At 35.1% G+C, this 12,861-nt stretch overlaps 1 protein-coding gene across 2 annotated transcripts in view; it reads left to right on the forward strand.

Moving 5' to 3' along the window:
- The window catches only part of LOC126735009 (GTP-binding protein Rhes), a 67,496-nt gene extending 61,129 nt beyond the window's left edge, over positions 1–6,367 (forward strand). For both annotated transcript variants that reach the window (XM_050438874.1, XM_050438876.1), the window contains one exon: positions 5,790–6,367. In XM_050438874.1, coding sequence (XP_050294831.1) covers positions 5,790–6,053 — 264 coding nt within the window. In that variant the 3' untranslated portion in view covers positions 6,054–6,367. The remainder of the gene's footprint in view (positions 1–5,789) is intronic.
- Positions 6,368–12,861: the final 6,494 nt, after the last annotated feature.

Genomic DNA, 12,861 nt, shown 5'->3' on the forward strand with positions numbered 1-12,861 from the left:
ACAAATCGCTGCCTTTTGAAACATCGCACGGACTTAAAACACTATTCCAGGCTCTCCAAGTGGCTCAGATCCTTGTAATAAGACTCTCACACTATCTAGAAGAGCAACATCCAAAAGGGAAAGTCGTAGATTGATTCAGTTCACTGTCAATTGCCTGGAAGAGCTTTTAGAGTACTTAGAACAATATTGCAGGCTCTCCAAGTGCCTCAGATCCTTGTAATAAGACTCTCACATTAACTAGAAGAGCAACATCCAAAAGAGAGAGTCGTAGATTGATTCAGATTACTCTCAATTGCCTGGAAGAGCTGTTAGAGTACTTAGAACACTATTCCAGGCTCTCCAAGTGGCTCAGATTCTTATAATAAGACTCTCACAATATCTAGAAGAGCAACATCCAAAAGAGAGAGTCTTAGATTGATTCAAATCACTCTCAATTGCCTGGAAGAGCTCTTAGAGTACTTAGAACACTATGCCAGGCTCTCCAAGTGGCTCAGATCCTTATAATAAGACTCTCACAATATCTAGAAGAGCAACATCCAAAAGAGAGAGTCGTAGATAGATTCAGATTACTCTCAATTGCCTGGAAGAGCTCTTAGAGTACTTAGAACACTATTCCAGGCTCTCCAAGTGGCTCAGATCCTTGTAATAAAACACTTACATTATCTAGAAGAGCAACATCCAAAAGAGAGAGTCGTAGATTGATTCAAATCACTCTCAATTGCCTGGAAGAGCTCTTAGAGTACTTAGAACACTATGCCAGGCTCTCCAAGTGGCTCAGATCCCTGTAATAAGACTCTCACACTATCTAGAAGAGCAACATCTAAAAGAGAGAGTCGTAGATAGATTCAGATTACTCTCAATTGCCTGGAAGAGCTCTTAGAGTACTTAGAACACTATTCCAGGCTCTCCAAGTGGCTCAGATCCTTGTAATAAAACACTTACATTATCTAGAAGAGCAACATCCAAAAGAGAGAGTCGTAGATTGATTTAGATTACTCTCAATTGTCTGAAAAAGCTCTTAGAGTACTTAGAACACTATGCCAGGCTCTCCAAGTGCCTCAGATCCTTGTAATAAAAGCCTCACTTTATCTAGAAGAGCAACATCCAAAAGAGAGACTCGTAGATTGATTTAAATCACTCTCAATTGCCTGAAAGAGCGCTTAGAGTACTTAGAACACTATTCCAGGCTCTCCAAGTGGCTCAGATTCTTATAATAAGACTCTCACAATATCTAGAAGAGCAACATCCAAAAGAGAGAGTCGTAGATTGATTCAGATTACTCTCAATTGCCTGGAAGAGCTTTTAGAGTACTTAGAACACTATGCCAGGCTCTCCAAGTGGCTCAGATCCTTATAATAAGACTCTCACAATATCTAGAAGAGCAACATCCAAAAGAGAGAGTCGTAGATAGATTCAGATTACTCTCAATTGCCTGGAAGAGCTCTTAGAGTACTTAGAACACTATTCCAGGCTCTCCAAGTGGCTCAGATTCTTATAATAAGACTCTCACAATATCTAGAAGAGCAACATCCAAAAGAGAGAGTCTTAGATTGATTCAAATCACTCTCAATTGCCTGGAAGAGCTCTTAGAGTACTTAGAACACTATTCCAGGCTCTCCAAGTGGCTCAGATCCTTGTAATAAAACACTTACATTATCTAGAAGAGCAACATCCAAAAGAGAGAGTCGTAGATTGATTTAAATCACTCTCAATTGCCTGAAAGAGCGCTTAGAGTACTTAGAACACTATTCCAGGCTCTCCAAGTGGCTCAGATTCTTATAATAAGACTCTCACAATATCTAGAAGAGCAACATCCAAAAGAGAGAGTCTTAGATTGATTCAAATCACTCTCAATTGCCTGGAAGAGCTCTTAGAGTACTTAGAACACTATGCCAGGCTCTCCAAGTGGCTCAGATCCCTGTAATAAGACTCTCACACTATCTAGAAGAGCAACATCTAAAAGAGAGAGTGGTAGATAGATTCAGATTACTCTCAATTGCCTGGAAGAGCTCTTAGAGTACTTAGAACACTATTCCAGGCTCTCCAAGTGGCTCAGATCCTTGTAATAAAACACTTACATTATCTAGAAGAGCAACATCCAAAAGAGAGAGTCGTAGATTGATTTAGATTACTCTCAATTGTCTGAAAAAGCTCTTAGAGTACTTAGAACACTATGCCAGGCTCTCCAAGTGCCTCAGATCCTTGTAATAAAAGCCTCACTTTATCTAGAAGAGCAACATCCAAAAGAGAGACTCGTAGATTGATTTAAATCACTCTCAATTGCCTGAAAGAGCGCTTAGAGTACTTAGAACACTATTCCAGGCTCTCCAAGTGGCTCAGATTCTTATAATAAGACTCACAATATCTAGAAGAGCAACATCCAAAAGAGAGAGTCATAGATTGATTCAGGTTACTCTCAATTGCCTGGAAGAGCTTTTAGAGTACTTAGAACACTATGCCAGGCTCTCCAAGTGGCTCAGATCCTTATAATAAGACTCTCACAATATCTAGAAGAGCAACATCCAAAAGAGAGAGTCGTAGATAGATTCAGATTACTCTCAATTGCCTGGAAGAGCTCTTAGAGTACTTAGAACACTATTCCAGGCTCTCCAAGTGGCTCAGATCCTTGTAATAAAACACTTACATTATCTAGAAGAGCAACATCCAAAAGAGAGAGTCGTAGATTGATTCAAATCACTCTCAATTGCCTGGAAGAGCTCTTAGAGTACTTAGAACACTATGCCAGGCTCTCCAAGTGGCTCAGATCCCTGTAATAAGACTCTCACACTATCTAGAAGAGCAACATCTAAAAGAGAGAGTCGTAGATAGATTCAGATTACTCTCAATTGCCTGGAAGAGCTCTTAGAGTACTTAGAACACTATTCCAGGCTCTCCAAGTGGCTCAGATCCTTGTAATAAAACACTTACATTATCTAGAAGAGCAACATCCAAAAGAGAGAGTCGTAGATTGATTTAGATTACTCTCAATTGTCTGAAAAAGCTCTTAGAGTACTTAGAACACTATGCCAGGCTCTCCAAGTGCCTCAGATCCTTGTAATAAAAGCCTCACTTTATCTAGAAGAGCAACATCCAAAAGAGAGACTCGTAGATTGATTTAAATCACTCTCAATTGCCTGAAAGAGCGCTTAGAGTACTTAGAACACTATTCCAGGCTCTCCAAGTGGCTCAGATTCTTATAATAAGACTCTCACAATATCTAGAAGAGCAACATCCAAAAGAGAGAGTCGTAGATTGATTCAGATTACTCTCAATTGCCTGGAAGAGCTTTTAGAGTACTTAGAACACTATGCCAGGCTCTCCAAGTGGCTCAGATCCTTATAATAAGACTCTCACAATATCTAGAAGAGCAACATCCAAAAGAGAGAGTCGTAGATAGATTCAGATTACTCTCAATTGCCTGGAAGAGCTCTTAGAGTACTTAGAACACTATTCCAGGCTCTCCAAGTGGCTCAGATCCTTGTAATAAAACACTTACATTATCTAGAAGAGCAACATCCAAAAGAGAGACTCGTAGATTGATTTAAATCACTCTCAATTGCCTGAAAGAGCGCTTAGAGTACTTAGAACACTATTCCAGGCTCTCCAAGTGGCTCAGATTCTTATAATAAGACTCACAATATCTAGAAGAGCAACATCCAAAAGAGAGAGTCATAGATTGATTCAGGTTACTCTCAATTGCCTGGAAGAGCTTTTAGAGTACTTAGAACACTATGCCAGGCTCTCCAAGTGGCTCAGATCCTTATAATAAGACTCTCACAATATCTAGAAGAGCAACATCCAAAAGAGAGAGTCGTAGATAGATTCAGATTACTCTCAATTGCCTGGAAGAGCTCTTAGAGTACTTAGAACACTATTCCAGGCTCTCCAAGTGGCTCAGATCCTTGTAATAAAACACTTACATTATCTAGAAGAGCAACATCCAAAAGAGAGAGTCGTAGATTGATTCAAATCACTCTCAATTGCCTGGAAGAGCTCTTAGAGTACTTAGAACACTATGCCAGGCTCTCCAAGTGGCTCAGATCCCTGTAATAAGACTCTCACACTATCTAGAAGAGCAACATCTAAAAGAGAGAGTCGTAGATAGATTCAGATTACTCTCAATTGCCTGGAAGAGCTCTTAGAGTACTTAGAACACTATTCCAGGCTCTCCAAGTGGCTCAGATCCTTGTAATAAAACACTTACATTATCTAGAGGAGCAACATCCAAAAGAGAGAGTCGTAGATTAATTCAGTTCACTGTCAATTGCCTGGAAGAGCTCTTAGAGTACTTAGAATACTATTCCAGGCTCTCCAAGTGGCTCAGATCCTTGTAATAAGACTCTTACATTATCTGGAAGAGCAAGTCCCAAAAGAAAGAGTCCTAAGTTGACTCAGATCACTCTTAATTATTTATTAGTTAATTTTCACCAACCGTTATTAAAATTTTATTTTCTAATTGGAAATTCAATCCAATTCAAGTTAATTTTCTCTACTAATGGATCCAAAATCTTTCTGAGACTTGAACTATGAAACGCTCCAACTTATACTTAAATTCTCTCTGTTCTGCATTAAATGGCGAAAGCCTTGCTGTCGATTTTTCTTGTGTCAAAAGTAGGAAACTGCATTTAGTGCGAACAATTTTTACAGAAATTTGCAATCTATTATTCTTATTACAGTAAACTGTGAATAATTGTTCGTTTCCGTGCGTAATTCTGCCAATAAAAGCCAGATGGCCTCAGATGTAGCGAGGATTATAACTGTTTTATTCGAACTAAGGCATACCCTTCAAATGTTTCCAATACTCACATTTATTTATTAATTAGTAATAACTATTAGTAAAGGCATTTATACGGTATTTTCACAAATAAATACAAACCAACATAGAAAAACATATCACACAAACACTTCACCAAAAAAAAAAAATGCGTGTCATATTTTGTTTGTTTTCATGTATCTTCCTCTTCTTTTGACATGCCTATCTTCACTATTATCTTCTTCTCTTCCAAAAAATACGTTAGCATCGTGCCTTTTTCACATTTACCATGTTTACACACAACCTTTAATGCGCATTAAGGTTCCGTGTATACGGGAGAAGATTAATTTTTTCGCATTAGTTTTCAGTGCTGTCAACTAGCAAAAATTTAAAAACCGAGATTTAAAGAATTATATTCTTTTATTAGATATATTTTTTCAAATCTCTTCTACCTAAGTAATTTTTAAATTAATTATTTAGGTTATATACAGGGTGGTCCAGTTCAAACGTCATTAATTTTAATACGTGATAGAGAATTGAAAAAGAAATAGACTTTAATTATAAAATTTTTCTCAGAAATGTTTAATAACAAAGATACAGGGTGTTAAAGGTAAGAATAATTATTTGCTTATTTGTTATAACTTTTAAACTACCGGCTTAATTTGAATTAAATTTCGCATACAGGTTATTGTAGTAAATTGTCAATTACTGATGAAGTCAATTTTTTTAAAAATTGCCAGTGGCGTAACATACGGAGGGACTTAAAAATTATGATAAACATTTCTGAGAAAAATTTTATAATGAAAGTCTATTTCTTTTTAAATTCTCTATCACGTACTAAAATTAATGACATTTAAACTGGACCACCCCGTATAATAAAAATGTCAACGTTAAAACTTCTTCTTAGAATTGTCGTATAAACACATGCCAAAGCGTTCTTAATTTGCCCTAATTCGCATTAATGGCACGTGTAAACTTAGTAAGTGACATGCCCACGTAAAAAACTCACTAAAACTCGCTCTTTAAACGTTAACAGATCAGCGCCAACTTCGGGGCGCCGTGCCCCCTGCCGCCCCCCAACCCCTCGCACCTGTCCAAGAAGTACCATCTGTCGGTGAAGAGGAGACTGAGCGACGCCTGTGGGGTTGTAGCCCCAAACGTAAGAAGACCAAGCATAAGAACTGACTTAATGATAATGCGGACTAAAACGTATAATTGTGGTGAGGGGGGCAGCGCCCACGGGTCCCCCCTGGCCAACTGGCGACGGAACAATAATAGTGGTTCTTGTGTGCTGCAGTGAGTTTTTTTTTAATAAAAGTGGAGTTTGATGATGTGGGGCCAGAATATCAAAAAAAAAATAAAGAAAAATTAAGGAATATTAATTATTTTAAGTAAGAGATGATAATATATGTGACATATACAGGGTTTCTTAGGAGACATTTGTAATTAAATTGGTTATTTTTTGGATGATTGGTTTTAGGCCCTGTATTTGCTTTTTAGAGGCTCCAATGTAAAAATGAGATAGAGAGCAAGTTCACTTTGTTTTTCCTGTATGCAATTTACTCTTTTTTTAGTGGTATAACTTTTGTATGCAATAAATTGAAAATTGCTTGATATGATGGTAAAATTTTAATATCCAGTAGCGGCTCTTCTGTTTTGTCAATCAATTTTAAAAGTCAAGTGTCATTAATAGCCCAAATTAACAAGAAAGAAACGCACGAGATTGCTGGAAAATGTACAAAATTACTCTCAAATGGCTGGTGGGTTCACTCGAATAAAATTAAAAGATACTTTAGTTCCCTGAAAAAAAACATAAGATTTTACTCAGGCACTCCTGCGGCCGCCCAAGAGGTCAGGAACAAAAGCTTTAAATGACTGGAATATAGGGAAAATGATCCCAAGTGCCTGAAAAAATTAAGAGATTTCTTTAAAAAGCCTAGGGACATACATATCTCAAGAATCCAGATATCATAATAATAAGAATAATAAATTATTTATTTACCCGTACATTCCATTTTTAAAATACACAAAAATATATAATGGGAAGTGACTTTAAATGCCTGGAGTAGGATATTAGGAAAATATTTTAATAGATTTTCGGTACACAAAAAGTGTGTCTCAAGAATCTATACAGTGCGAACGTAAAGGTTGGAATAAATTCATTTAAAATTCAGGGGTATGTTCAAAAAAAAACGCTCGGACATGTCGATTTTTATTTTTAACTGCGGGTTTTCTTACTATAATTTTTTTAAATGTAAACACCTATTTTTTATTTTAGATTTAGGTTCTACATCAAATTCTAAGTACATTTCATGTACCATGTCCTATACCTAAACTCGACCGTTGACGATTGAACACAATAAAAGGCTATTTTTGGAAGAGTTATTTATATCAAGCAACCTATCAGTTATTGTTTGGTTATTTACATTTGTGGTTGGTGTTTTTGATTGTTAATTTGTCACAATTTGTTAACATCAAATAATTTTGAGTGAATTTAGTTTGATTTAGATGCCTAAGCAAAGTTTTGCTTGTGTTAAGTTTATCAAAAGATAAAATTAAAATTTCAAAAAATGGTACGTCTTAGTGAGCGAGAGCGAATAGAGATTTTGATGATGATTGGTTATGGAAACAGGATGCGCACTCAGATGGAAGCCTGTGAAATTTATCATGCCAAGTATCCTGATAGGCCACGTATATCTCAAAGTACTGTCAGTAAAATAGAACAGAAATATCGGGATTTGGGTCATGTCAGGGATAATTATACGAAAGGTCGATCAAGTATATCAGAAGAGAAGCAACTAAATGTTTTGCTGGCAGTTGAAGAAGATTGCCATAAAACGACTCGCAATATTGTGTTAGAAAATCAGATATCCCAGACGTCCGTTGTTAAGTATTTAGGTATAAATAAATGGCACCCTTACAAAGTTCAATTGGTTCATGAACTAAACGAAGATGACCCAGATAGGCGTTTAGAATTTTGTGAGAGACTTATGGACTTGTGCCATGCTAATCCACAATTTTCAAAAAAAATTGTATTTTCTGATGAGGCAACGTTTTGTCTTCATGGTAGTGTAAACCGGCAAAACTGCCGATATTGGGCTACTGAAAATCCGCACTGGATGATGGAGTGCCACAGCCAAGTCCCTCAAAAAGTAAATGTTTGGGCGGGGGTGATTGAAAACAGGGTTATAGGGCCCTTTTTCTTTGAAGGATACTTGAATGGTGAGAGGTATTTAGAGTTTTTAGAAAATGACTTGGTTCCATGCCTTGCCACTTTATACCCCGATCCAGAAGACCCGGATATATTAGATAATTCCTTATGGTATCAGCAAGATGGAGCTCCAGCCCATTACACTCGTCCCGTGCGCCAGTACCTGGATACCGTTTTCCCTGGACGTTGGATTGGTCGGAGGGGTGCAATTGAATGGCCGGTCAGATCGCCGGATCTGACTCCTTTAGATTTTTTTTGTGGGGGTATCTTAAGTCCAAAGTTTATGTTAATCGGCCAAACAACATTGAAGACTTAAAAATTAGAATAACGGAAGAAATAAGATTGATAGAACCTTCTGTTATCGATAACGTTTTACAAGAATTTCAGCATCGACTGGGATATTGCCAAGAGGTTCGTGGCAGCCATTTTCAACACTTAATAAATTAATTAAAATATTTTTATGTATTCTTGCTTGGTATAAATAACTCTTCCAAAAATAGCCTTTTATTGTGTTCAATCGTCAACGGTCGAGTTTAGGTATAGGACATGGTACATGAAATGTACTTAGAATTTGATGTAGAACCCAAATCTAAAATAAAAAATAGGTGTTTACATTAAAAAAAATTACGTTGATGACCGTAACTTATTTTTGGGCCACCCTGTATACATAAAATTATAGTAAGAAAACCCGCAGTTAAAAATAAAAATCGACATGTCCGAGCGTTTTTTTTTTTGAACATACCCCTGAATTTTAAATGAATTTATTCCAACCTTTACGTTCGCACTGTAAAAAAAATTACTTCAATAACCTGGAAAAAAAAATGAAGAGATGACTTAAAATGCGTGGAAAAGTTTAGTAATATAATTTTTTATATTTATTTATCTCGAGAAACTATTAAGATTACCTGAATAATAACTGGTTGGATAATATGTGCTTCAAATACCTGGACATTTTCTAGTTTAGAAAATGTCTCCAAATCTACCAATGTCTAATGTCTCCAATGTCTACAAAAGTATATACATCAAAAAAATTTCTTGGCTTTAGATACCTGGAAGAAACTTAGAATGACTACTTCATATTCCTGGAAATAGCTTTGAAAATACAGGAACCTAAGAAGTGACTTCAAATGCTCAAACTGGGTTCATATGCCTAAAATAAAGCTTTAGCTTTAAATTATAGGAAGAAACTTAAAATGGATTAAAATGTCTGAAAAAAAAAATAAATAATTTTAAAAATCTATAGGAAATATAATACTTGAAATAGAGTAAAGCGGGGAAATATGGCAACATAAATGTCAATCGCTCACAATCTGACCTCCATCGGACCTACTCGCAATACGAACACTGAACCTTAGAGCGTACCCATGTAGGTTTGCGACGTGAAAACTCTCGTTGCCATATTCTCGTCGTCAGAAAAAGTATAATCATAAATGTCCAATGATACGGTTTTGCCATATTACCGGCACCCATGGGTAATCTGGCATCTAGCTGAGGGTAATATGGCAACATGTTTTCGTTATGTAGAAATTAGGAATTAGGAGTTTTTTTTTAATAAAAAATGCTAATGATCCCAAAAACATAAATTTAATTCTCATGAAAGAAGTCAAATACAAAACACGAACACTTATTAATATAATTCCTAGTGGCTACTAGCAGAGATCCTCTAATTTAACTGTTTCTTTAAGCACATTCGGATAATGGCGTACATTCTTCGCAAAATCTGTCAGATCTCATCCATGACGTTGTGCGCAAAATTCTGATTCATCAATATCGACTTCGGATTCGTCGCTTTCCTGCGTTACTACTTCTGTTTCTGTGGAAAGCAAAATACGATGATGCCGTTTTCTTTGGCATATGTTAGAGCCGCATAATTTTTATGGCTGCTATGTCTATCTAACAGGAGAAGAATTTTATTTGTAGGTCTGGCATATTTGACAAAGTTTTTTAAATATTTTAGGAAACTTTCTCCAGTCATCCAACCACTTTCCTGTGCTAAACCTAAAGCTCCCTGTGGACCGTGGTCCATCAACTCATTCTTCATGTTTTTTCTAGGAATGAGTAACACAGGTGGAATGTAAGTCCCAACAGCATTAAAGCAGCATGCAATTGTGAGATGCTGACCTCGTTCTGCGCTTGTCAGTGTGCCCACATGCTTTCTGCCTTTTGTAGCAAGAATTTTAATATTTCTTGAACCGAGATTCATCCATATTATAAATATTTTCGGGAAAAAATGTATAGTCCTCCAATACTTTCTCAAGATAATCAAAGTATTTTTTAATTTGTGCTTTATTAAACGAACGAGCTCGTGCAGCAGATGTTGCCTCTGGTGTACGCAGTGAAATGGTAGCCAAATGGAGCCAATCCCAACCGGCAGCTTTTTTTTCTTTTGAGAACCTATGGGGAATTTTCTTTGCCTCGGCAATTTCATAAGCAAGCTTGCGAATATCCTCAGTTGTAAGACCAAAGAAACGTACTTCTAACTCCTTTATATAACTAACCAACTCATTTTCTAACTCAGCATTGAAAGTTGGGACATGTCCTCCTAAGTATCCTTTAATGGCTCCTCGATCATTCTTAGCTCTTCTTCTAAGCGTAGTGTGGGGCACATTGAACGTCTTGGAAGCTAAAAGCCATTCCATTCGTCGATTTCTAACTGCCTCTAGTGCTTGGGTCATATTTTTTTCACTCCAACTTTGACGCGCTGATTTTCGAACGTATTTACCCACCATTGTTGCCAGCAAATCTAAGAAAAAAGAATACCTTAATATTTAAATAATACGAGTCTTTTACCTATAAATCTCAAATCTAAAAAATTAGATTTATCATTCACTAGGTAGTTAAGTCACTTTCAAATATTAAAAAAAAACTTACCAGGAACAAAAATTGAACCTATAATATTAAGAAATAATAAGGGTAAGATGGTACTATGCACCTATATGCCAACTGACCTTGAATGGCATTATTGAATTTTAACGTAAATTTTTAGTTAACAATTATGATTTAGGTAAATATTTAATGCCACGTAGATAGATATTTTATAAACTAATGATGGTAGATATTTTTTTTCATAGGAAATTAAAAATTCTTAGAGTTACAAACATTTATACGATTCTAAGTAGAAAAGTCATTACTTACCGTAACGGAAAATTAAGCCTACCTTCTCGTTCTACACTAACAAACGAACTAAATTTTCTCAGAAGCGCATGTAAGACCACGTGCACCGAAAATTATGAACATTGTTGTCAGACGATGTGTATTATCCGTAAAATTGTCCTATGCCGTCTCATCAAGTATGCCATCTCAGGCACAATTCCCCTAAGCCCACGATATTATGTCCTAAACGTCTTAACTTTTGCGATACAGGGTGTTAAAATTTTCAAAAAAAAAATCAGTTTTTTAATAATAACTTAAACAATATTGTAGTGATTGAGAATTTTAAAAATAATTTTTATTATAAGAAAAAGCAGTGGCGTAGTATTTTTTTCACTAAAAATATTCGTATATATAAAGTATTATATAAAGTATATATAAAGTATTTTTTTCACTAAAAATATTCAATAGAAGACCTGTAGGGACGCCACTGACAGAGAAAATATTTCTTTTTGCACATCAAAAAAATGCGTCTTGATGCATAGAATACATGTACCAAATTTCATAAAAATGTCTACAATATTGTTTAAGTTATTATTAAAAAACAATTTTTTTTTTAACTTTAACATTCTGTATCTCAAAAATTAAGCAACTTTTTTTCTTAAAATCCAGGAGCACGTCTTTAAGGAACACCCTGTATATACATACTATATACAACATATCTCTAAACGTATTTATATAAATATATAAGAAAACAACTCATGATTTCTCATGATATAGTTATTAAAAAAAATAATAATAATTTTATCAACTGCGACTTTTTATGACGATTTATATACAATTGGGCAATAATTTTTTATATTAATTAATTTATATCAATGTTAATAAGCTTTTTCGAACAGATTATTAGTTATATAAGTTGTTAAATTAACTGATGAATTAAAATTCTTTGTGTACCTATAACCTGACCTGACATGTAATAGATATATAAATAATGTTATGGTAAATAAATGATGTTTTTTAAAGGTTTTATTTTTAGTTTTAGATCCAGCTAGTATTAGGCCTCAGACAAAGAAAGATTTACCATTAACACGAGGATAATTCCAAAATGTTCAATTTCCACCAACCCTTTTATATATTTTCGGCATAATTGTTACTCGTTTCTTCAATTAACGTTTTCAGAATGTAGTTCTTGTATTGAAGGAACCGATCTCATACAATATAATTTTTTAACAGTTCCCATAGCATTATCAGAATATTTATAGAGTTTCTCAGGATGAATTTAAGGGCAAAAACCTGATTCTGGGTTAAGGAGTCGCTATAACTTTTTTGGTTAAGATTTTATGATATTCTTGAAAGGGTTTCGGTAAAAAAAGCAAAGAAATTGGAAAAAGATCACTTAAAGTATATTCAAATCAGTCATGGTGTATTTTTGGATCTGATTTTTAACAGTATTAACGAGTGCCATGAAATATCTGTTCAACAAGCTTTAGACAATCTTCTTCCAAATAACTTTCACCACTTGGCAACAATTTGTGATATTAGGGTTAGTGATAAGATTGAAAAGTTAGAGTATAGTACAACTTATTTTGATTCTAAAAATGCTGATTTTGTAGGTTTGAATGATTATTTTTCTTTAGTGGACTGGATTAGTATTTTTGATGATTCAGACATCGATAATGCAGTGAATAACTTTTATGAAGTAATTTTATATGCAATATCACTGTATGTACTCCAAAAAATATTTAAACCTTCCAGGTTTCCTCGTTGGCTTTCCCCAGAATTAAGAAATCTTATTTTATCAAAA

Source organism: Anthonomus grandis, chromosome 4 (assembly GCF_022605725.1).
Source record: "Anthonomus grandis grandis chromosome 4, icAntGran1.3, whole genome shotgun sequence".
In the NCBI taxonomy this organism is placed as follows: domain Eukaryota; kingdom Metazoa; phylum Arthropoda; class Insecta; order Coleoptera; family Curculionidae; genus Anthonomus; species Anthonomus grandis.